General features: G+C 38.0%; 2 protein-coding genes across 6 annotated transcripts in view; one reads left to right on the top strand and one right to left on the bottom strand.

Annotated features, from left to right (window-relative positions):
- LOC109930940 overlaps positions 1–19222 on the top strand; it is a 36343-nt gene extending 17121 nt beyond the window's left edge. The window contains exon 4 of one of the 2 annotated variants that reach the window (XM_048611027.1): positions 18206–19222. The gene's annotated coding sequence lies outside the window, so the exon portion shown is untranslated. Of the gene's footprint in view, positions 1–12366; positions 12603–18205 lie in introns of those variants that run through there. The other variant, XM_048611028.1, reaches the window with a different exon arrangement.
- Positions 1–25966, bottom strand: part of abca5 (ATP-binding cassette, sub-family A (ABC1), member 5) — a 132074-nt gene that overhangs the window by 11455 nt on the left and 94653 nt on the right. For 3 of the 4 annotated variants that reach the window (XM_020530313.2, XM_048611019.1, XM_048611018.1), the window contains 15 exons: positions 24668–24878; positions 20697–20866; positions 20000–20127; positions 18696–18836; positions 17104–17217; positions 15677–15847; positions 12386–12499; positions 12016–12153; positions 9588–9674; positions 8906–8997; positions 8260–8380; positions 4364–4493; positions 3582–3673; positions 1178–1353; positions 898–973 (listed from right to left, as the gene is read on the bottom strand). In XM_020530313.2, the coding sequence (XP_020385902.1) occupies positions 898–973; positions 1178–1353; positions 3582–3673; positions 4364–4493; positions 8260–8380; positions 8906–8997; positions 9588–9674; positions 12016–12153; positions 12386–12499; positions 15677–15847; positions 17104–17217; positions 18696–18836; positions 20000–20127; positions 20697–20866; positions 24668–24878 (1961 nt within the window). The remainder of the gene's footprint in view (positions 1–897; positions 974–1177; positions 1354–3581; positions 3674–4363; positions 4494–8259; positions 8381–8905; positions 8998–9587; positions 9675–12015; positions 12154–12385; positions 12500–15676; positions 15848–17103; positions 17218–18695; positions 18837–19999; positions 20128–20696; positions 20867–24667; positions 24879–25966) is intronic. The other variant, XM_048611021.1, reaches the window with a different exon arrangement.

Here is a 25966-nt window from a genome sequence, read left to right as displayed (position 1 = left end):
GTCAGCTTTCCTGCTCCTCTGATGCTGCTTGGCCTGCTGTGTTCATCCAGCTCTACACCTTGTTATCTCTATTTTCTAATCAACCCAGTTCAGAGATTTATTACGCACCTCTGAAACAGGTAGGACATGAACCTGAGAGCCTTTTGGTTCAAAGGAAGGAATAGCACCACTACACTACAAGACCCTAGGGCATGTACAGATAAGCTCAGCCACTAAAGCCCAATCAGTTTAATTGTGGTCATGGGAAAACTAATAGAAAGGATAAACCCAGGACATTAACAGCTATTTGGACAAATGTAGATTTCTTAACAGCAAATTGTAGCTAACAAACTTGATTGAGCTTTATCATTAGGGTAATATTGTTGGTGTGATGTACATGGACTTCTAAAAAGGTGTTTGGTGGTGCCAAGTAACAGGCTACTCAAAGTTAAATCCCAACAAATGAAGGAAATAGTAGCTGTATAAATATGAAGTTTGCTGAGTAGTGGTGAATGTATTGTTTTCATTCAATTGGTTGACATTCAAATCTCAAAGTGAAATAGTATCATTTTCTAGTACTGATGTTAGTCACCTTAGCGTTAATTAAGAGAAAGTCAGATAAGCAGCATTCATTGTAACACCAGTAGCAGATTATTGAGTGATGCAATTATGTCGTCATTGGCTACAGTTCTATTCTGAAAGTGCTCTGTATTTTCTTTGGTTTTAATTGACAATTACATTTAACATAGACAATTTTTTATTGTAAGTGTGATGCTTTTGAAAAAGAAAATAGTTAAGCAGATGAATGGATTATCTGACAGATGTATATGCCTCAATACCGGCACACAACCACCATACGTACACATAAAACATGTTTCATGAATTGAGGTAAAACGCAATAACTCAAGTGGTACATACTTTCCTCTTTATTCCACTGGAGACTTTCTTTGTTGATTTCTGGAGATATTCCTTCAGTTCGAGAGCTTTTACAATACTGCCAAAAAATACAGGTCAGTTTATTTCTAATTTCAAACATTGTGGATAGTACCCTTGAAGTAAAACAAATTTTATGGAAGATGCAATTTCCTTCACAACTTTTCATGCAGTACACAAAATCTGACAGTGATCGGAATGTTATTAACTTGTTTGAAGACTTTTTTCATTTAAATTTATGACATTAGAACTGCTGTTTTCTTACCGTTTGATAGCATTTGCTGCATCTTCTGTACTGAGTCCCTTGATGGCAGCATATATCTCTAGGTGTTCCTGCACAGTAAGCTTAGGCCAGAGTGGGTTCACCTGTGCACAATAGCCTATACTTTCTACAGAGCTTTCTCTTTGCAAATATTCAGTTGAATAATCCCCCATCAATACCTATAAAACAACCATTTTAAAATTAAGTGACTTAAGCATATTTCAAAGAAGTCAGATGAGTTCAAGTAATGAAATATCAACAGAATGCATGAATCCGTTAATTGTACAGTTCATTCCCAGAAGTTCTGCTTGAGGTCAAACTGGCCTAAAACTATATTTGGTGGGATAAATCACTAAATGCTTCTTCTGTTTCACTTTCAGCTGCATTTATTGGCAATGCCACTGCTAGATGGAGCTTACAACTTGTGTGCACGGTGAAAGAGTTGCACCTAACGGAATGTGACAAAAATGTCTGTTGTTCCAAAATTTGTTCCAAGCAGTTTCTTAACATTAAATTTTAAGCAAGCAATAAGATCCAGGAAAACAGCAAAAATTATAATCAGTCTGCAAATTATTTTGTAAATCAGCACAACTGCTGACATAAAATTGTAACTCAAAAGCTATTTAAAAATTGCTGTGTTTTTCTGGATCTTACAACTAGTTTAAATTTTAATGTTACGCTGACATGAAACTACAGGTGTAACTGCACGTGTGTAGATGGATCAGTGGCTATTTGTGTGTTGGAAAATCCACTGTTCACTTTATTTTTTTTTAGGAAAAGGAAATCAGTGTAGATTTAAATTGATGTGGCGAATGCACAACCTTTGCAAGAATTTACTCCACAAAATGTCTAACGAACCAAAGAATTTACACTAGCTGTGGGAAGCAGAACAACCCAGATGATCTGGAGGCCTGCGACCAGCAGTGTGCCACAAGGATTGATGCTGGGTCCACTGCTTTTTGTCATTTCATATAAATGATTTGGATGTGAACATGGGAGGTATGGTTAATAAGTTTGCAGATAACACCAAAATTGGAGGTGTAGTCGACAGCAGAGAAGGTTACTTCAGAGTACAACCTGATCTTGATCAGTTGGGCCAATGGGCACAGGAATGGCAGATGGAATTTAATTTAGATAAATGCTGCATTTTGGAAAGGCAAATCAAGGCAGGTCTTATACTCTTAACGGTAAGGTCCTGGAGAGTTTTGCTGACCAAACAGACCTTGGAATGCAAGTTTGTAGTTCCTTGAAAGTGGAGTCGCAGGTAGACAGGATAGTGAAGGCAGCGTTTGGTATGCTTGATTTATTGGTTAGTACATTGAGTATAGGAGTTGGGAGGTCATGTTACAACTGTACAGAACATTGATTAGGCCACTATTGAAATACTGCATGCAATTCTGTCTCCCTGCTATAGGAAGGATGTTGTGAAACATGAAAGGATTCAGAAAAGATTTACAAGAATGTTGCCAGGGTTGGAGTGTTTGAGCTATAGGGAGAGGCTAAATAGGCTGGGGCCATTTTCCCTGGAATGTTAGAGGCTGAGGGGTGATCTTATAAAGGTTTATAAAATCATGAGGGGCATGGATAGGGTAAATAGGCAAAGTCTTTTCCCTGGGGTGGGGGAGTCCAAAACTAGAGGGCATAGGTTTAAGGTGAGAGGGAAAGATTTAAGAGGCACCTAAGGGACAACTTTTTCATGCAGAGGGTGGAGCCTGTATGGAATGAGCTGCCAGGGAAGTGGTGGAGGCTGGTACAATTACAACATTTAAAAGGCATCTGGATGGGTATATGGATAAAAAGGGTTTAGAGGGATACGGGCCAAATGCTGGCAAATGTGACTAGTCTTATTTAGGATACCTGGTCAGCATGGACCAAAGGGTCTGTTTCTGTGCTGTACATTTCTATGACTCTCCTGCTTCCCCTACAGCTCAAAGTTTGAGTTGGGGAGCAACTGGAGACATTCTTGTCAGATACAGCAAGCTGAAGGGTTCCTGGAAATACACACTTGATGATGTGACCACCAAACTATAATTAAACTAGGTGTGGGTAACAATGAGGAAACAACTGACTTAGAAAAGAACTAACTGTTGGAAGTTTGCACAGACTTGTAAGCATATTTCTTTGTTCATCACCTCAAAAAGACAGTTTGGAAACAAGAAATTTTAAAACATCTTCTGGGTAAAAGCTAGTGGATGGTGTTATCAATTCAGGATCAATTCCATTCCAGTTTGTTGTCCTGTGGTAAACATTTATTTTATTAACTGGTTGTTGGATTGTGGTGCAAAATTGAGACCTTTCATTTGTCCAATGCTGAAACTATCAGACTACAAAAAATTGGAAATTCTACAGTAGATGCAACCCACTTTCAAGATGCCTTAAATTCTCCATTATTTAGTCATAAGCATACCTGACCAGCTGATGGTTCCAAGTCACCTGTGAGCACGGAAATAGTAGTGCTTTTTCCAGCACCATTTGGGCCCAATAATCCCAGAACTTCACCTGAAAAGATATACAAATCTAGAAGCTGAAGCCTTTTGTGCAATGTAAACTTCTACCGCAATGTAAACTTCTACTGCAGTAATTTTCATTTCATTTTGAATACAGCTTGTGTCAGTGCAGTGTATTGAGAAGGATGATCAAAGAAATCCCTTTGAGTAGGTCACCTGCAGTGTGCACAGATTTAAGATGACCAGAAGGTGTCTTAGGTGTTTCTAGTGTACTTTCAAGATGCAAAGATGCCAGAAAGCAGACTATGCTCTTCATTATCGCAGTTGGAAAAACCCATCGCTACTTTCAGAAAAAGGAACACTTCAGAACTGACATCCAAGATGTGGTTATAGGCCGCAAATGGTGTTGTAATGGAAGTACGTAAATGAATGATCGAATTGAGTGATATAAAGAATGAAAATTGTTAAAAATTGGCCTGAATACTGGGTAAACCTTACACATGCTTTACCCAGATCAACCGTTCCTGGTGTTTATTCTACCATCCATTATGGTTGTCCAACAATTCAGCAACTTGTTTGTGTATCTCCATTAGAACACAACATTATTACACACTGCAAACTGAAACTTCAATCCTAAAATGTTCAACACACTTCATCCAGACTGGTTTTTATCAGCTTTTTCTTTGTTTTCTCTCATCTAGACTGATTGTTTTATCCATCATTACCAGTGATTTAAACTCACCTTTTCTTACACAGAAGGAGACATTTTTAGTTGCCACTATATTTTTATTTTTTTGCTTTGAAAAGCACTTGCAGACCTGTGGCTTTCCAGTGTAAACTTTACGCAAGTTACTGACCACAATTGCTGGTTTCTACAAAATTAAAAACAAGAAAATTAGTTTATATTTCCTTGCATCCAAATGTGCTGTTTACTCAATACTAAAAAGAGACATGAAATCAAAGCATTTTGTCTTGCACACACATAAAGGAAAAATAAATATAAAAACTACTTTCTTTACTAAAGATAGTTTTCTTGCATTTCAATGTGGATGAGTGCAAGACAAAAACCTTCGAGTTCATGTCTCTTTTTAGTAAAGTTTAAGTTCTGTACTACCAAGCAATTAGGCACTGTTTACTTCTGTACATAATGTATCCCCTGCAATAAAAATTCCATCCCATAAACTTTAGAATCCATGACAGATTTATAAGAATATAACATGACCAAGCTTTACATTAAAATTCTCATGATCATGACCATATTTTCTCTGAATTCTTTCTCATTTCAAATAAGCAGTGTACATTCAAGGCCATCTTTACACAGTAAAATATCCCAAGGTGCTTCACACGAGCATACAAAGGCAACAAAATTGACAATGATCTGGAAAAGGATGCAACAGGACAGGTGACCAAAAGCTCAGTCCAAAAGATATGTTTAAAGCAGGAGAGAACTAAAGAGTTTAAGAGAAAATGCCAGCGTTTTAGAACATAGGCAAATGAAGGCATGCTTGCTAATGGTCTGGCAAAGGAAATCAACTATGCACAAGAGGTCAAAATTGGAGGAACGTAGAGTCTTAAGAGGACTGTAGAGGAAGTCTTAGAGATGGGCACTGGTGAAACAGTGAAAGGATTTGAATGCATAAATGAAATTTTAATGAGGCAAGGGTAATCCAGGAACCCATGTACTTAGCCATGAGCATGGCAAGTGGGATTTGGTGCGTTTTAAGTGGCAGGTAGTAGACTTTTAGAAAGCTTATTTTTACAAAAAGTGGAAAACAACACTTTAGCCATAGATGCATTGCAGTAATTGAGTGTCAAGTTAGCAAACACATCTTAATAGTTTAAACTACATATGGGCTGAGGTAGGGTGTAGGCAGCAGGCAATGTTAGAGTTCGAATTAGGCATTATTGGTGACAGAGGGAATATAGGGATAGAAGCTTAATTCAGGGTCACATAGGATTCCAAAGTTTATTTTGTATCTGATTCAGCCTGAGATATTGACTAGACAGGCATGGAATCTGTGTACAAAGAACTGGTTTTGTATTTGGCATAAAAGGCATTTCTGCTCTCAATGTTGAAATGAAGGATAATTCTCTCACCTTGTACTGGATTTTGTCGAACAGCCCAGCAACATGGACAGTTCAGGGGTTGAGACAGATGGTGGTGTGGTGGAGTTGGGTGTCATCAGTATATGTATAGGACCCAGTGTGTTTTCAGATAATATCATCTAGAGTCAGCATGTAAATGAGAAATAGGAGGATGCTAAGGATGAATTCTTGTGGGGTCAGAGAGGTTATGGCGCACGAGTAGCAAGTGAAGACGACAAGACATTCTCTGGCTGCAACTGCACAAGATAGAATGGAACAAGGGAGAAGAGTTGAACAACAGAGGAGTGGCACTGGAGCTGAATGACATAGTTCACATTTCAAAGGCTATGGGTAGACAAAGAAGGATAAAGGGGACAGTTCTTCATGGTCACAATTATTCAGGATACTATTTATAACTTTGATCGAATGGCAAGGGCAGAAACCTGATAGATTGCAGTTATATTGCTCCTCTTCTAGCAATGTAATATTTAAAAGTAAATTCTTCCTCTCAAGTCCAATCCTAGCTTCTCTAGCTTATTTTAAATATCCATTTTCAATATTTACTTTGCTGAGATGTCTCCAATTTTAAGTTAGCAGTTTGGTAAGAAATGTAGTTATAAGTCAGGACTGAGATTAAATGGCAATTCTTCCAACTAATTCTAGACTTCAGTCCAGGTACAATTTGCAAATGAAGAGAGTGAAGAGAGAGGGAAGGAGGTTTAATAGAAGATGGAATGATGTCAGGATGGACTTATGCCTTAAATGCCTTAAAAATTATGCCTTTTGAGCAAAGAGTGGGAGGCATTGAGAGAAAAACCTGATTTTAATTTGTTTGCAATTTAAAAGCTTATGAATATATATCAGTTCAACTTATTAAGAAAGTAACCCTTCTACACTAATACAACAAATGGTTTCACTATGACTTTTTAGAAGTGATTTTCAATTATTTAAAACCATAAGATACAGAAACAGAATTAAGCCATTTCACCCATTGAGTCTGCTCCACCATGCAATCATGACTGATGTCTTTCTCAACCCCATTCTCCTGCCTTCTTCCCACAACCCTTGATACCCCTGATAATCAAGAACCTGTTTAAAATTATGACAATTGCATTCAATAATTTGGCCTTATCAGCCATCTGCGGTAATGAATTCCACAGATTCACCACCCCCTGACTGAAGAAATATCTCCACATCTCCTCAGTTTCACAAGAGCATCCCTTTACTCTGAGGCAATGCCCTCCAGTCCTAGTCTCTCCTACTATTGGAAACATTTTCTCCACATCCACTATATCCAGGTCTCTCGGTATTCTCTAAGTTTCAGTGAGATCCTCCCTTATCCTTCTAAATTCCATCAAGTACAGACCCAGAGACCTCAACCGCTGCCTGTGTGACATGCCATTCATCCCTGCAGTTATTCTTTTAAACCTCATTCGGACCCTCTCCAACACCAGCATATCCTTCCTTAGATATGGGCCCCAAAACTGCTCATAAGATTCAAATGCGGTTTGACCAGAGCCTTGTACAGTTTCAGCCTGTTCGTGTATTCTACCCTCTTGAAATGAATGCTAACATTGCATTTTTCTTCCTAATTGCCAACTGAATCTGCATGTTAATCTTAAGAGAATCCTGAACTAGGACTCGTACGTCCCTTTGTGCTTCAGATTTACGAAGCCTTTCCCCATTTAGAAAATAGTCTACGCCACTATTCTTCCTACCAAAGTGCATAACCTCATACTTTCCCATATTGTATTCCATCTGCCACATCCTTGCCCACTCTCCCAGCCTGTCCAAGTCCTTTTGTAGCTTCCTCACCCCCTCAACACTACCTGTCCATGCACCTATCCTTGTGTCATCTGCAAACTTAGCAAAAACGCCCTCAATTCCTTCGTCCAGATTGTTAATGCATAATATGAATAGTTGTGGTCCCAACTCAGAAACCCCTGCTGATCTCCACTAGTCACAGGTGGTCATCCTGAAAAAGTCACCTTTATCCTCACTCTATGCCTTCTGCCAGTCAAACAATCTTCTATCCATACCAGTACCTTGCCCTAACACCATGGGCTCTTATCTGTGCAGCACTTTGTCAAAGGCCTTGTGGAAATCCAAATATATCACATCCACTGACTCTCTTTTGTTTAACTTGTTCATTATCTCCTCAAAGAATTTTAACAGATTTTCAGGCATGACCTCCCCTTGATGAAGCTATTGACAGGGTCTATTTAACCATGCACTTCCAAGTATTTTGCAATCTCATCCTTAATAATGGACTCTAAGACCTTACCAATGACCAAGATCAGGCTGACCAGCCTATAATTTCCCATCTTCTGCCTCCCTCTCTTCTTAAAATCAGGTAACTCACTGTTGATGGACTACATACTGATTAAAAATGCTTATTTTCTTGATAAACTTTTTAATGAGATTTTGGACACAATTTTCATCTGGATCACCAAAAACCCTTGGATAAGTTATGATACAGACTGTAACAATTTACATCATTTGTTATTCCATCACTAGAATCCAGTAAACTGACTTACAGAGGAAGTTTCTTACCTCCTCACAGCTCTGACAAGTCAATGCTTCCCGAACTCTTGCCCTTTCCTCTTTGACATCATCATCCTCATTCTCAGGTTCTTCTGTATTTATTTTGAATTTGCTCTTTGACGGAAAGATTCTGCATGAAATGGGGAAAAAAAAGCTGATTTGTATCTCGTACTGGTAACGCTGCTGCCTTAACTTGACCGGTAAAAGTGATGAAATTCTGAGTTGGATTCATGTCATGTAGTTTGGCAGCAGACCGTTTGCTTTTTACCCCCCAGGAAACCAACAGTCACTCAAAATTTGCAAAATGCCTTTAGAAATTTTAAAGTCAGTGCTTCTAGGCTGTATCTTCAGATCCTCGTCCATTTACTTCCCTATTACTGCCAAAGTAGAAGTCACCATTCAGTCAAGTTCTACATTCCACCATCTCCAGTTCTTCTAATCTCTGGGTCCTCACGACAAAATGAGAAAATCACAACAACTCCTGCCAAATTAGTCATTCTTCCAATATCAATTTAGCCCATGATCACTCAGTCACATTCAAAACTGCCAAACACCACGCTAAACATCTCAATCTGGTAGATCCTTATATTTAAGAAAACAATGCAGCCATATTTTTTAAATGATCACTACAATTAAATTTGATGAACTGACCAACCTGCAACATTTATCCGCTTGAATTACTTTTCCTCCATGAATCTTTTCTAGTTGGCATAGTACAAACAGCAAAACTATGCATTGAATATAGGGCTAAAATACAAAACAAAATTGTTTTACCTTTAAGTATTTCTTAGATCATGAGTAAAACCATCAGTGTTTCCCCTTTTTGAACTATTTTGTTGATTTTATAAAAATCTTTAAAACATAAGCAAACAGAAAAATAAATATAATTGTAGGTATAGATTTACATTGATAAAGGTTTATGCAAGGATAAATTGTATCTATCAGGTTAGTTCAAGGCAAAATTCATTGTTTACCTTTGTGAAGATCTGCCTTTATCTTATCATGTAACCAGACAACATTGTTCAAAGATCTCAAGAACTTCAATCTCCACACAACAGTCTGCTCAGAGATTTAGTAATTAGCCAGTAGGAGATACATTTATTCCAATCACATTGTGCATCTACCTTTCCCAATGTTCTTCTGGGTGTCCCAACCAAAAATAGACAATATAACTAACTTCTTTAGATAGATGTTGAATTCACATGTCAAAAAATTTGAAAACCAGAACTCCCAATAACTTTTCTCATACTGGTAGTATGTTTACAGCTCATCTAATTTCTAAGAGGCACATTTATAAAAGACTTGTTTTAGTTCAGCAATTAAAAACTAAAACTTACTGAGATTATAGTTATCAGGATGTTCTGTTTCCACTCGAGATATGTCCCTACTGTTAGACTGGGTTCATCCTTGTGATCCAGAAAAACCTGTATAATCAATTTACAATGAATTTTAAGGTTGGCATGTTTTTTTAAAAATATAGAATATTCAACCAAAGGATTTCCCCAATTTATCAGCATCTTATAAACCATACATTCAAACAAATGGATATTAAATAGAGCTGTAAGTTACTTACATGCATAGAAAGACAGAAAAGCAGACAAAAGGGCCATTCTGGACCTCAATAAAGTCTTCCCAAATTATACTGGTATTAATTTTCACAGCATGCACTTTTGTTTTGTATCCTGCAGACCAGCCTATGAACCTTGATTTAAGTAAATATTTTGCCACTCGACAATAATTCCATTAAAAAATTTCCTACTATCTTTGAAAACAAATGCAGTTTCTATGGAATTCCTTGCCCAGTGAAGTAGTTGACGCTACTTCAGTAAACGTTTTTAAAGATAAGGTAGATACTTTTTGAACAATAAAGGAATTAAGGGATACAGTGAGAACGCGGGTAAGTGGATCTGAGTCCACGAGAAGATCAGCCATGATCTTATTGAATGGCTGAACAGGCTCGAAGGGCCGGACGGCCTCCTCCTGCTCCTCGTTCTTGTGTTCTTATGTTCTGTTCTCTAATATTGAAAATGGTAAGATTGTGCCAAATTTTACTAAAAATTGGTTAAGTGTGAATTTCAGGGGGTTGTTGAGGGTTTCTCTCCATTAACTATGCAGTTTTCTCACACAATTTTACACTGCTCATCTCATTATGCATGATGTTGCTCTTTAGCTATTTTGCACATGCCAGAAGCACAGGTACCTGCCACTGCTGGACCTTTCTGGAATTCCCACCTCCATTGCCACGTTTAAACCCAAGCTGTGCATCAGGTTGATTGCAGTCAGCTAGAAACTGCCCTTTTCAGTTGCAGCATGGGAAGAACTCCCCTGAAGATGGCTGACTGACGCAGTTTCGCACCCCGATTTGCTGACAGGGACTTAGAGATCCTCGTAGATGGGGTGATGCAGAGGGGAGCTGGCCTCTTTCCTCAGGACTGCAAAGGAGATCTCTGCACCAGAACCCTGCTAGCCCCGTCTGAAGTCACCACTTGGTTTGTAATTTTAGAATAAAAAGCTAGTCTAAGTAATATTAACCAAAAAAAAACTATTGGGAAACCAACCTAGTTCATTAATGTTCTTGAGTGAGGGAAATTCGCTGTTTTTAACTGATCTGGCCTACATGGGTCTCCAGACACACAGCCATGTGGTTAACTCTTAACTACCCTCTGAAATGGTACTGGCAAGCCACTGAATTAAGTTGAATTAAGCCACTGCAGAAAAATCAAAAAGAACTTGATGGCTTGATCGTCTTGGTCACTATTTCTGAAGGATGGCCAGCATCTTATATTTTGGCATCAAAATAGAAATTGCTGGAACCCTCAGCAGGTCTGGCAGCACCTATGGAGAGAAAGCAGAGTTAACATTCTGAAGAAGAGTCACTGGACCTGAAATGTTAATTCTGCTTTCTCTCCACAGATGCTGCCAGACCTACTGAGTTTTTCTGGCAATTTCTGATTTTGTTTGATTTCCAGCATCCATAGTTCTTTGGCTTTTTCTGTTTATTGTTTGGCTATTAGTTTGTGATTAAGTTGTAAATTCTTTAAAGCTTATAGTAAATGTCATTCAGCGAGACTTGCTGTCTATATTTAAAATACAACAACAGTTTGCGTATTGGGGGAAATGTGTAAGGATTTACTCATGGAAGTTGGATGTTAAGGATACAGAAAAGTGTGCAAGAGACTTGGGTGTAGATATAGTGAGTTAGGATTGATTATGAAGTAGTGATTAGACTGAGATTGATTAGAGCAATAACTTGAAGAAATGAGATGATACAGGCCAAGAATCTGAATACAAATAAAGTCCAAAATGATCAGACTGAGGAATAGGTGCCATCTAGAAGCATTAATGCTATGAACATATGAAATTAAGGAGCAGGAATGGATCAGCTTGTCCATTACGCCTGCCCCACATTTCATTATGGCTACAGCATGATAATGACACACCCAGTTGACCACTCAAGGAAAGCAATGGTTGTTCAAAGCTATCAAAATAATTACAAGAGTGATTTGGTTTGTTTCTCTGTGGTGTTGAGAGTTGTTATGTGTACCTTTTCTTTTTAACTTACTTGTCTAATTAATGAAACCAGTTTTTAATTAGTCCACATTTAGTCAATGGGACATTAAGTCAATATCATACTTTATTTTGAAGAGTGACATTCCCCCAAAATTGCACAATGCTTTAGTGGTGAGGTTAAGGACAGGTGGAAAATTAAATAATTAGATATTATTCATTCAGTGAGATCAACTGTTATAAAAAATATTATTCTACCTTGGCTGTATAATACAAGCATCCTGTAATCACATATGGTGGAATAAAAAGTGACAACGCGCCATGCAGCATGTTGGCAGCTGTTTCCTTTAGTATTAACCGAACCAAGAATATGAGACTGATTGAAATTATATTGATCTACAAAAAAAAAACACAAATACAATGTCATACAATTACCTTGGGTGAAAATAATTGAAATACAAATCTTTGATACTTAAACTTGCTTGAATGTTCAATTAGCCAAAGGTCAACATAAATAATGTTTGGATCCAAATTAAGAGTTACAAGAATTATTTTGTTAAAGTAAATTAGCAATGAAAATATCAATGCTCATCATTGTTTATGTTTTAGTTCACTTGCTTTAGCTTACAATAACTGAAGAGATCAGAAAAAAATCCCGAGAAGTCTGCATTCGATCAAATCTGAAGGAATAGGCGTAGGAGAATAGCGTCATTGCTGGGGCCCAGCCAATAAGACACAGCATCTGTTGAAAAAAAGAGAAAGTGAAAACGGAAAGATATACATCCTCTTAATGTCACCTACTGAGCATTATTAACCTATATAGCTGTCCGTCTCCTTAATGCCATTTTTTTCTGAATATATTTAATTTATTCCAGAGCAAAGCACCTAAGGATGGCTGAGCCTATGAATTCCTTCAGCAATAACCTGGAGCTGTTGTTCGGCTTACAACAACCATAACTGTTTTCCTTTGTGCTAGGCATGACTCCAGCTGAATTTGATTTTATTAGGGCTCCTTGATCACACATGGTGAAATGTTGCCAAGATGACAAAAGCAATCACTCTCACCTCACCTCTGGAATCGAATTCTTTTGTGTACATTTAGCTGAGGCTGTAGTGATGTCGGGGCTAACAGGCCTGGGCAGAACCCATCTGTCCATCAGTTAGCAGTTTGTTGATAAGTAAGAGTAACTTAGTTGCTGAGGAAGTGCAAAGTCTTTTCAGGAAGTGACAAAAATGATTGAAGAGGTTAGGGCAGGGAATGCTATCTACATGGACTTTGCTAAAGCATTTGACAAGGTCACTCATGGTAAGCTGGTCCAGAAGATTAAGTCACATGGAGTCCATGGCAAGTTGGTGAGTTGGATACAAAATTAGCTTGTTCATAGAAGACGAAGTGGCAAAGGATAAATTGGCAAAGGAGGCGTATGGCATGCTTGCCTTCATTGGCTGGGGATAAAGTATAAAAGTTGGCAAGTCAGCTGTTTAAAATTTTAGTTTGGTCACATTTGGAAGGATGTGTAGACTTTGAAAATGGTGCAAAACAGGTTTACTAGGATGTTGCCTGGATTGGAATATATTAGCTAAGGAGACGTTAGACAAGCTTTGATTGTTTTTGCTGGAGTGTTGGAGGCTGAGGTATGAGTTGATGGAAGTATATAAAATTATGCAAGCTATGGATAGGGTGACTAGTCAGAGTCTTTCTCCCAGGGTGGAAATGACAAATGATTAGGATCATCAATTTAAGGGTGAGAGGAGAAGAGTTCAAAGGAATGTGTGAAGGTGTCAGGTGCCTGGAATGTGCTGTCAGGGGAGGGAGTAGAGGCAGGTATGTTGGCAAGACAGGCATTTAGACAGACACATGAACAGGCAAGGAATAAAGGGATACTGACCATGGAATTAATTTAGAATGGCATCGTGGTCGGCATAGACATGGTAGGGCTGAAGGGCCTGTTCCTGAGCTGCACTCTTCTATGTTCTATGAACAATTCACAATAGATATCCTGAAAGAAATGACTGACTAGAGATAAAATTTTCAAAATCTAAATATGTAATTCCTATGTGCCACCATCACAGAGTTCCAGGATAATCTATCCACATTAGAAGTTCTAAAAATTATTCATACAACAGAATACTATTTCTTGAGGAAACTAGTGGGGATGGTGGTCCTTCTCATGTGCAATATGATTGTTTGCACAGCTGACTGACTTACTAACTGCTTGAGAAGGTATTAAAAGTTAACCACATACGGACCAATGTAAAACACACCCTCCTCTGGAATTGTGTAAGTGGGGTTTGCTATAGCAGGGGCAAGGTTGGAAAGAGTTTCTGCCCCACCACCATTTCTGAATTCAGGCAGAAAAAGACAACCTGCCCAGATAATTTAATTGGAAAAGCTGTGACATAATATGTCAATCAGAACCCTCATGCCACGTTCATAATGTTGGAAACCAAGAGAAGTGATGTAACTTTTTCTTCCAATAAGGACCAGTTAGTATAGGAATATTGCTTATGTGTATACAAGAATAATGTGGGCCTCCATGTCCACATCCCAACTGCAGGCATGCCCATCCAATGCCCCTCCCCTTCTCTTCTATTTATCTTTACTTACCTTGCTAGAGTTCACCTTCATTTGTCTCAGATGGCAGCCTGGCATCTCCCACCCCCCAAAGTGAAGTTGCCTCTATTCACCAACTGGTGACTTTACTCCAGTGGTTTGAGGGGAGTTAATGCTGAAGCATGTCTTTAAATCCCTGGAGTTAAATCCCCCGGACCTCTCATTCCAGATGCCCAGACAATTCACCACTTGTTTCAGCCTCTATGACGTACCCTGAATTCAAATCAGCCAGGAGAGTAGGATTAGATCTGTGTAGGCCAAAGGAGGTGAGGAAACTAGGTTCTCTTTCCTGAAGTACATCAGTGAATTAATTGGTTTGTTAACAATTTGACAGGTTTTATTGTAATTTTTGATTGTTTTCAATTACTCAACAATTCAATTTTGTTGTACAAAAATGACTGAATTATTAATAGACAGCTTTAATACTTTAACTTTAATAACTACGAATTCAAATTATACTCTCTGTTGTACATTTAAGGTATAGTTATAATGGATGCTTCATGCCCATCCCAAAGCATTTCACCTTACTTTTCATCCTATTAGCATCAATATGCATGCTGCCCCACTGTGGTCAGCCAACTTATATTAAACTATTTCATTCACTGTCAACGCAACTATTATGGAATCCCAAATTATAAATGATGTTCTGCCTCACCTACTTCTCCTCACTGAATATTCTCAACTCATTATTTCGTAGGTACTGGAGTCTAGATTAGTCAGTAGAAATTGCTCACTTCAAATTAATTCCTAGTATAATTTAGGGTGGCACAGTGGTTCAGTGGTTAGCACTGTTGCCTCACAGTGCCAGAGACCCACATTTGATTCCAGTCTTGGGCGACTGTCTGTGCGGAGTTTGCACATTCTCCCTGTGTCTCTATGGGTTTCCTCCAGGTGCTCTGGTTTACTCCCACAATCCAAAGATGTGCAGGTTAGGTGGACTGGCCATGCTAAATTGCCCATAATATCCAAGGACGTGCGAGCTAGGTTGATTAGCCATGGGAAATGCAAGATTACAGTGATAGGGTAGAGGAGTGGGTTGGGGTGGGATGCTCTTCAGAGGGTCAGTGTGGGCTCAACAGGCTGAATGGCCTGCTTTCATTGGGCAGGGATTCAATTCTATGAAACATGACCACACTGCAAACCTATAGCATTTAAACATTTTGGACTGAAATGCATTTTGTAGCTTACAACGTAGACTTTGTATAAAGAAAACAATTTGCATTACTTTGTAACATTTCCAATAAATTGTGTTAATATTATTTTCAAAAGTTAAAATTATAGTAAGCACATTAAGTTTTTACTTACCATTGAAATTACAGCACCGGTATGAAGCAAAGATGTGGAATTAAATGCAATCACACAGCCAAGCATGATTACAACTATGATAAAATAAACGGGGATATCCACCAAAGCGTAACCACACCAGTATGCAGAAGGAAAGAGGCCAGAAAGCCGAAGTTGAGAGCGAGATTTAATCTACAAACAGATAATTTATAGAACTTTACAATTTTATTTATCCGCGTAGATTAAATTCAAGTTACCAGTAAACAAGCCTATACTAAAAACTGATCATTAAAAATATTCAGCTGGACCAGTGATTTGAATTTTGTCCTTTTTTAGTGTTGCTATCTCTTTTTTCTATCCCTTAACACTAATTGCATGAATCAAAACACTGCAGATGATGGAAATCTATAATAAAAACAGAAAGTGCTATAAGCTAGTCTGGTAGTATATGTGAAGAGAAAGTGAGAGAACATTTCAGATCATAAGTTTGCATCATGATTGGGAAAACTTAGATATTTAGTCGCTTTTGCAGAGATGAAATGGAGGAGTATGAACAAAAATGGAACATCTGTGCTAGAATAGAAGACGTGAGATTATATGAGTTGGTGGGCTACAGCCAAAAAGTATTATAATGGGACAAGTAAAGAAGCAAAAGATGAGTCCAGAGAGGTATGAGTTGTAGAACAATGAAAAGCTCTCAGCCAAAAGCAAAAACCAGAAAAATAAAACATGATTAAGGCCAAGACATGCCAAGAAAATGAAACAAAATGGGGGAGCAAAGATTAAGGTGTGAAATTGTTGAACTCAATGTTGTGTCCAGAAGGCTGGAAAATGCTTAAATGAAAGATGAGGTGCTGTTCCTTGGTTCTGCAAATATGCTTTGGCTTTTCCAACATTTCTAAAAATCATTGGTTGGTTGATGGATACATGAGTAATATTTTTAAAAGGCTAAAATACACCTTCTAGCATTGTCTCACAAACTGTTTATGGCAGTATAACAGCTGATCAGGTTTGCCAGGTCAGAGACTGTTATTGCCAACTCCACCCCAAAAATAGTCCAAAAGGAGCCAAATAGTATTATTATTACTATTAAATTTTTATTCAAAATTATGTGAAATCTTAGTCTTCTGTTACAGTACTCTTCATAAACCTGGTACACTATAGAGGGCTGGCTTGAAACTTACAAGGCCAAATATTTTTGCTTGTTTCAGAGCAAAGGTTCAGATAGATCACGAGAAGGGGAGAGTTCTTTTTGCAAACTTTCACTGATGGATTTTAAAACTTAATTTTCCACTTTTGGCCACAATGCTTGGATTTCCTCAGTGCATTTATACTTGGACATCTGCCTAAGCTGTATAGAGAGCTTCCTCCAATCTCTAATGTTTGTCAGCCTAACCCTCATGAGGATAAAGTAAGATATTTTGTCATTAATGAAATCAGATCTTTACCTCACGATCTCGTGAATTATCCATGGTGTAGCATCCTGGCAATGCAGCTGATAACAACCCCAACACTGCCAAAGCCATATAAACCTTTTCCTTAAAGTCGGCATCAGTGACTGTCTGAAGCAGATGTGAGAAAACATTCAAATTCACTTCTAATTCTGTGTACAACACCTTAATATTAATATCTAAAAATATATGAATAGATATTTGCTTAAAGAGATACTACAGCAAGAAACCTGACGCCACTGTAATATTAACCCAGAATTAAGAATCAAGTAATTTCTTTGGGGAGATGTGATCATTCCTATCAATATTAGATGACTGAAATACCACATTAAGTACTAGGCCTTTGTGAGAGACAAACGAGCAAAGCGAATCAGAAAGGTGTAGGAAGAAATCCACAAGAGTGTAAAAAAGATGAAAAGCACAGAACAAAATGGAGATAGAATGAAGTTCAAGACAGAGAGAGAGAGAGAGAGAGAGAGACAGACAGACAGACAGACAGTGACAGAAAGAATAAGTTATATTTTTGACCTACAAATAACATGACCAAAACTTACCTTGTAACATTTTTATAGTATTGATCAGCTGTAAACTTAAAAACAAGACTTAATATGCTTGACTGGATCTATGGTTATGTTGTGCCCACAATAATGTATTAGTTCATACATGTTGTACAGTTTTAAACAGATCGACCATTTCACAGATTACAACACACATGACAGTGGGAAACTTTTACAGTAGTTCAAATAGTAGTTTCTAAATTATCCAAAGCAATTGAGTTCATTTTCAAATCCACTGCACTAATTAAAAAGAAGTAGCTTACATTTTAAATGGAGAACAGACAGTTTACAGAACCAGAAAGACTAACAACTAGTCTTAATCATTCAGTCTTATAAATGTGAGACTTTATAAGGATATGCTTTAAAAAATTCATTCAGTTTAAGGTGAAACAGAATAAGTATCCTGAAGAGGGCGATGGTGATCTTCTTTAATTCTGCCTGGAGACAGACCCAAGTGTTCTCATTATTATGGGGAAAAAAGCTCAGGCTAAAATTCATAGAAGATCATATGCCAGATTTTACACTTTGTTTCTCTGTTCTAGAATGGAACTTGTGGAAATATAAGAACTAAGAAGTCACCAAGGAGCTTTTGTGCTGAAAGACTGAGTAAAGTGTCTTTCAAATGACACTGAAAGACTCACTGGTGTGATTGGAAGAAGGGAGACTGCTGGAAATGTTGAGAAGAATTTGGAGTTGATTGAAAGATGCTACAAATCTGCCTCTGAGTTGACTTAATATAAAAATATGTTGCGTGATATCTAATTTATGTTAATTAGTTAATGAGGAAGTACTTTTTCTGTTTGGTTACAATAGTTGCCTATTAAGCAATGTTTAGTCTATGTTAATTTTAGTTCTGTTACAGTAAGTCTTAAAATATTAAATCTTCTGATTCTTTCAATCTCTGAGAAATTCATATCCCTTTTAAACTATTAGTCTCTTTGGAAATTGTAAAAACAGATAACATGAAATGCAAAGTAAAATCAATACTTCTACAATCAGCATCACTCTAGATCTGTTCAGCACTTAACTTACTAAATGGAATGGTTTGCTCCATGCTTGAATCCCACCGGATCCATTTACACTAATGAGGAGGGCATTACTGATCATGTTGATTAACACTGGCAGTGAGTGAATCACTGTGCTGTTGAACACTGCTGTGAACATGTACTGTTTCTGAACAAGAACACAGGAGACACAGAGTGATGGTAATGAAAACATTATCCACAAAAGTTTTTCTTTTACATTCTTAACATAATTTTCACTTTACATTAGTATAGTGGGTAAGTTCTTCAAGAAAAACATTTGCAATACATTGTGGCATGTTACAAAGGAATGAATTGTCACAACTGAATTCCCTTCTTTCCCATTCATAAGAATGCAACAAGTTGCTTACCAGTTTGCTTGAAAGATGGAAGTAACTTGTCATGAGCCTTGGTGATTTATGTAATGTCAACTTACTTCACTGTATAGCAATTGAATTTGTGATTAAACACGGCTTCATGGAGAAGCAGTTCTGGTCATTAAATAAATTTATGGGACTCATCTCAAGATGACAAATATTTAAGTGTACTGAAGATTCATCTTTGATATAATAGCGAAATGGAAACAAGGTGAATTATATATTCTGGTGGCTTTTGTGGTTATGTCATTCAAAAGGACATATATGTCAACATATTTACTCATTCAAGAACAGAATAGTTATTGATATTTCTCTTAGACATTCATACCCAGTAAGTCTCATTTGTAATTCTTATCTACTTGCTAATCAGACTTGCATTTATTATTCTCTGTAAACATTAAGCTCTGTTCAGTTTAAAATTTAGTTACAAAAACCCAATTTGTAGTTAGGAGCAAATACCTGTTTTAACTTTTTTCAATCTTGTACACAACATCCTCAGCTCAAGTACAAGTGTCATTAATAACAAAGAGACAAGTAACTGAAAGCTTTAATCCAAAATACCCCAACCTCCAATCCCTGGTATGCTCATCTCTTCCGCTAACTTGCCTCAATCAGGCATACTTCACTAATAATATTGTTAGGTGGCAGGTCATGGAATTGAGTGACTTTTCCAGTTTGGAAGGAAAAGTAAACATTCTTTTCCTTTTTACTTTATCAGGTCTGTTTAACTTCAAACAAACTTTGTGGACAATTAATCATGGGTTAATTTGTGGCCCTTTCTGGCTGAACAAAAATGATGATTAAAAAGCTTGCGGAAAATGGGAAAGCATAAATAACAAAATGAACAAACAAAAATATCTTTGAACAATTTTTTTTCAATGCATGTAAACCATGATACGACTGAACTCTTCCCATGGGTTATGTTCAAATCTATTACCTCTTCTGAAAGTGACACATTTAGTGCTGCGTTGTGTGGAGCAACATCCGTGAATTCACTATCATTGAACATCTCCACTTTCACGCTCTGTGCTTCGAAAGCATGGACAAGTTTATCAATATTACTGCCTGATACGAAATGAAAAATAAAACAAAGCATTTGAATGATCATTTATTATAAATTATGTTCAGATACATATAAACATATTTGTAAGTCACACTTCAATTTGAAATCTTAAATTTTCAAAGGCTTGTTTCTCAGGTGTTGTCGATTGATCAAATGCTACTATGAGGCTCATTCTTAAAAAATAACATCAGGAGCATTTTTGTCAGAATTTTTTCCTTGAGTTCAGGCTTACCCGTCTGGGAACATCGATTTTTTTTCTTACAGACCTTTGCTTGCACTAGTGCAATAACTATTAATGTATATAAATTCAACACAAGGTGCTAGAATGATATTTCCTATAAAGGAAATTGTACTTCTACAGAGAAGGTACAGATTGGATTGATGCTTTGCTGAATGTCAAGGTTATTTACTAAAACATGCAACTAATCAATAAGCAAAACATCTACAAACAGTGGCACATAATGATATGTTACAATGAATAGTTCAGGCTTTTCTGTTTGAGAATCTGTTCAATTAATTATTTAGTTCTTGGAAGCTTTCCACAATGAATGTTATTCCACTTATATCTTACCTGTCGAATTTTTCAGAAGAAGACTAGTTGTATATTTGTGGGGTTTTTGGCCTTGATGGAGTAGAATTAACTCAGGGGATAGTTCCACTGAAACATCTTTCCGACTCAGTGTACCGTTTAATAAAGCCATCATAACCACAATGGATATCAAAAGGCCAATTATGTAAATGCTGTGAAGTATTGAAAAATATTATGCGAAAATTATTTTAGGAGAAAATTTCACTCAACAGTAAGCTTGAGAAATAATATTAAATGTTTTTATATTAAATCTTAGAATACCAAGGATAATGAAGTATATGTAGGGTAGAATTTTGCTGCATTATTAAAGGTCTTGCAAGCTGGCTGGATAGTCAAAAAATGAACCACTCTGCCTCTTTTTGGTAAGTCCCACTGAAACACAAGCAAATCAGGCAGTGCCACCAGGTCATCAGCACAATGGGGACAGAATTCCTTCCTAATGGTGGCTACTGACCAAAGGTCGGTAGCTCTTCTGTTCAGCAGCATTACAGGGGAGCCCATGCTAGTGGAAGGACAGGGTTCAGAGTTCCAGGATCAAGAACAACCCAGATTCAAGTGTGGGGAGCTCTGCAGGCTAACAGCAATGGCACTCAGCCCAACCTCCTCCTTGCAACGTTCAGTCTCTCGGTCAGGCATTCAGTGCTTTTGATTGAGTAACAACTGTGCACACTGCACCTGCACAGGAAGTGACAAGCTGTCTGCATGGTTTTAAGGCCCACCTGAAGCTGGGTTCATACCAGCAGAGGCACAATGATGCCACTAAGTGATCATTAATTGGCCATTTAAGGGCCTCAACCTTGGTGGGGAAGTCGACCGTAGGTCTTGCCACCCAGAACTTAATTCTGGTGGTGATGGGTGGACGGACAGTTTCAGGTTTTGACATTGGGCACATGACCTTTTTATCTCCAAGCTCACCATCAGTGAGAGCAGAAGATGACACCCATAGTTTCCACTCTGTGTGAACTCCAAAGTCAAAAGGAGAAAGGATAAGTGGACTCCTAGAAAGATAACAACTAGAAATGAAATTTGTTTACAGGTCTAGAACTGCTGGTATTAATACAGTTTCAGTGAATGTGAAAGGATGAATTGAGGTAAAACATTTGCTAGACTTGTGGAAACAACTCTCCCTCACTCTCCCAAAGGATAGAACAGGGATATGTAAAAGCATGATTCAAAGAGATCACATTAAACAAGAGGGATGAATTTGAAAATATCACGACTTATTTTAAAGGATAAAGAGATCTTTGAGAAACAATGTGCCATTAATTGTGTATTTATTTAGCAACACTGGAATCCAAATTTGCAATTTAAATTTTATGCACAGAACACAAATAATGTGTAGAAACAGATAAATTTTGGAGATAAAAGTTAAGGAATCAACTATAGCTTTGAGGAGGGATAATATACCAAATAAACCACTAAACCAGCAATAGTAGGAACTGCCGATGCTGGAGAATCTGAGATAACAAGGCGTAGAGCTGGATGAACACAGCAGGCCAAGTAGCATCAGAGGAGCAGGAAAGCCGACGGCTGAACCATCGGCTTTCCTGCTTCACTAAACCAGCAATATGGGTTGAGCTCAGGAGTAAGATTGGGCAGATACACTTCAAGGATTGTTTTAAAGACCCCAAATAGTGGAAGCGAAATAGTTCGCAAATACAGACAAATTTCTGAGTGCAAGAAACAGAATCGCATTAACAGCTATGGAGCTACAATTACCCTAGTATCAACTGGGATATTGAAAGGTGTAGTGGGCACAAAAATCTTGAACTGTATTCAAGAGAACTTGTTGTTTTAATCAGCATGTAACAAGTGCAATGAGAAGGAGGGAGGGAGGCAGGGAGGGGAATTCTAGATGCTGTCTTTGGAAATGAAGCTGGGCAAGTGGCTGAAGAAGCAGTGAGTGACCATTTTGGAGACATTGACCATAATATAGTGAGATTTAGCATCATTATAGAAAAGAACACGTACAGAAGTACGCTTGGGTCTTCACTGGTCACAGCATTGAGCATAGGAGTTAGGACATCGTGTTGTGGCCGTACAAGAAATTGATGAGGTCACTTTTAGAATACTGCATGCAAATTCTGGTCATCTTCTATAGGAAGGATGTTGTTAAACTAGAAGGAGAAGCTGAGGGGTAACCTTATAGAGGTTTATAAAATCATGAGGGGCATAGATAAGGTGAATAGCCTGAAGGTCGGGCAGTCCAAAACTAGAGAGCATAGGTTTAAGGTGAGAGGGGAAAGATTTAAAAGGGACTTGCGGGGCAACTTTTTCCACACAGACGGTGGTCTGTGTATGGAATAAGCTGCCAGAGGAAATGGTAGAGGTGGGTACAATTACAATACTTAAAAGGCATTTGGACAGGTACATGAATAGGAAAGGTTTGGATGGCTATCAGCCAAATGCATGCAAATGCGACAAGTTCAGTTTAGGATACCTTGTTGTCATGGACAACTTGGAACATAGGTTCTGTTTCTGTGCTGTATGACTCAATGACTCTACTAGTAAAAGTTCAAAATATTGGGGGAAATTTTACAGATTTGATGGGTGAACTGGCACAAGTGGACTGGATTGTTTAAAAAGAGTGTGGAGGACAGACAAAACAATTACAGGTTGGCAGTCTAACTTTGGTGCTTTGCAAATTATTAGAATCAACTGAGAAATAGGATAAATGTGACTTAAAAGTTGGGGATTAATCAGTGACAGTCATCATAGTTTTGGTTAGGAAAGGCAGTGTCTTACTAATTTATTTTACTGAGAAACTAACAAAAGCGACTGAACTCATACTGTGGATGTTGTCTTGAGTTTACTAAGGCATTTGATAAGGTCCTAAATGGCAGACTGGTCAGAAAAGTAAAGTGAACAAAATGGCCCCAACTTTTCAATGATTTGATTTGGTCTAAAGAAATGAACTATAGGAACAGGAGAAGGTAGGAATTTTATAACAACAGTCAAATCTTCTAACACATCCTTTTATTTTGGTCCAGGTAAAGACCTACTGAAACTACCTTATTTTCCTATTTATTTAGAGCTTGGTACATGCCTCTGCATTAACTCAGTTGGCTGGACAGTTGGTTTGTGATGCAGAGTGATGCCATGAGTATGGGTTCAATTCCCACACTGGCTGAGGTTACCATGAAGGACTGTCTTCCCTAACCTCTCTCCCTGCCTGAGGTGTGGTAATGCTCAGGTTAAACCACCACCAACTGTCTCTCTCTAATGAATTAGCAGTCCCATGGTCTGGCAGGATTGTAGTGATTTTACCTTTACCTGCTAGTAATTCAGAAAGTTGCCCTTTCCTTTATTATGTGTTTCATGTTCATCACTGAACTAAATATCTCTAAATGGCTGGTAGACAGATTTTTAATCAGTAATGGGTTGAAAGGCTATGGGGAGTGGGTAGCAAAGTGAAGTTAAGCCCAAGATTAGAGTAGCCGATATTGAATGGCAAAGCAGGCTCGAGGGGTTGAATTGCCTATTCCTGTTCCTAACATTTATGTTCTTATGAAATGATAAAGCTCAATGTTTAATTATTCATTAAATTATGTTTAGTGGAATAATCTCCTTCGATTATGTGCTACATATTTCATTTATTTGTTCCTGTCTTAATATGTAGAACTTTGCACATTTAATCAAATTGGCCTTCATAATTTAAAAGCTCAGATTATGTTTCCTTGTGTTTACACCCACAAATGTAATAAAATATCTTCCGGAAGTATTTTTCAATGCATGTCAGTTTAGAAGTTAGTCATCATACCAGCTGCTCTTCTTTGAAACCTTTCCAATGAGGGAATTCAAGAACATACACGGGCCTCAATAGCTTGTATGAACTGATGAAAATATAAACATTCCATTTAAAATGGTAGCATGCTAAAAGGAAACATTAGATATTGATGAGAAACACAAATAGCAATGTCTTTTCTGTGCCCAGATTTTCCTATTATACCTACATATAAAGGAGAGCACTGCGTTCTCGACTGAAATTCATCAAACGCAACCACGCTATGGTGCGAAACTGCTGTTGCCACAGAGCAATGCCAGACAACATTGCCGAGCTAGTTTCTGGGAAAGTCAGTAGTTGGTGATCAATGCAGTCAATGCAAATGTCTTCTTCATTTGCTATTACATCTGGTGCTGGATCCTTGGTAAAAACGCTATAATCTGAAAGAAAACAGAGAAATTCAAATAATTATGATCATGACATTAATAAAAAATATATGCTTGCATTTACTGATTGCTTAGTTTTAGCTTAAGTGGAGTAAATGAACAAAAACAGAATCACAGAGTCGTGCAGCATAGAAACAGACCCTTCGGCCAACCTCGTCTATACCGACCAGGTTTCCTAAACTGAACTAGTCCCATTTGCCTGTGTTGGCCCATATCTCTCTAAACGTTTCTTATCCATGTACCTGTCCAAATGTCTTTTAAACCTTGTAAGTGTACCTGCCTCTACCACTTCTCTGGCAGCTTGTTCCATAAAAGCAGCACCCTCCATGGAAAAAAAGTTGCCCCTCAGGTCCCTTTTAAATCTTTCCCCTCTCACCTTAAACCTGTGCCCTCTAGTTTTGGACTCCGCTACCCTGGGGAAAAGACCTTGCCTAGTCACCTTATCTATGCCCCTCATGATTTTATAAGGTCACCCCTCAGCCTCCTATGTTCCAGGAAAAAAAGGCCCAGCCTATCAAGCCTCTTCTTATAACTCAAACCCTCCAGTCTCAGTAACATCATTGTAAATCTTTTTGCACCCTTTCCAGCTTCATATACCAGGTCAACTAGAATTGTATGCAGTACTCCAAATGTGGTCAACCAATGTCTTGTACGGCTGTAACATGACGTCCCAACTCCTGTACTCAAAGCTCTGACCAATGAAGGCAAAACATGCCAAACACCTACTTCTTCACCCTGTCTACCTGTGATGCCAATACCTTGCATTTATCTAAATTAAACTGCATCTGCCATTCCTCAGCCCACTGCCCCAATTGATCAAGATCCCGTAGTACTCTTAGATAACTTTCTTCACTGTCCACTGCACCACTAACTTTGGTATCATATGCAAACTTACTAACCACGCATCTTAAATTCTCATCCAAATCGTTCATAAAAATGACGAATAGTAGTGGACCCAGCACCAAACCTTGCAGCGCACCACTGGTCGCAGGCATCCAGTCTGAACAACAACCCTCTACCACCACCCTTTGTCTCCTACTGTCAAACCAATTAATTGGCTAGCTGTCCCTGAATCCATATGG

This window comes from Rhincodon typus, chromosome 23 (assembly GCF_021869965.1).
Source record: "Rhincodon typus isolate 14 chromosome 23, sRhiTyp1.1, whole genome shotgun sequence".
NCBI classification, from domain to species: Eukaryota; Metazoa; Chordata; class Chondrichthyes; order Orectolobiformes; family Rhincodontidae; genus Rhincodon; species Rhincodon typus.
This window is presented reverse-complemented; position numbering and strand designations above follow the sequence as displayed.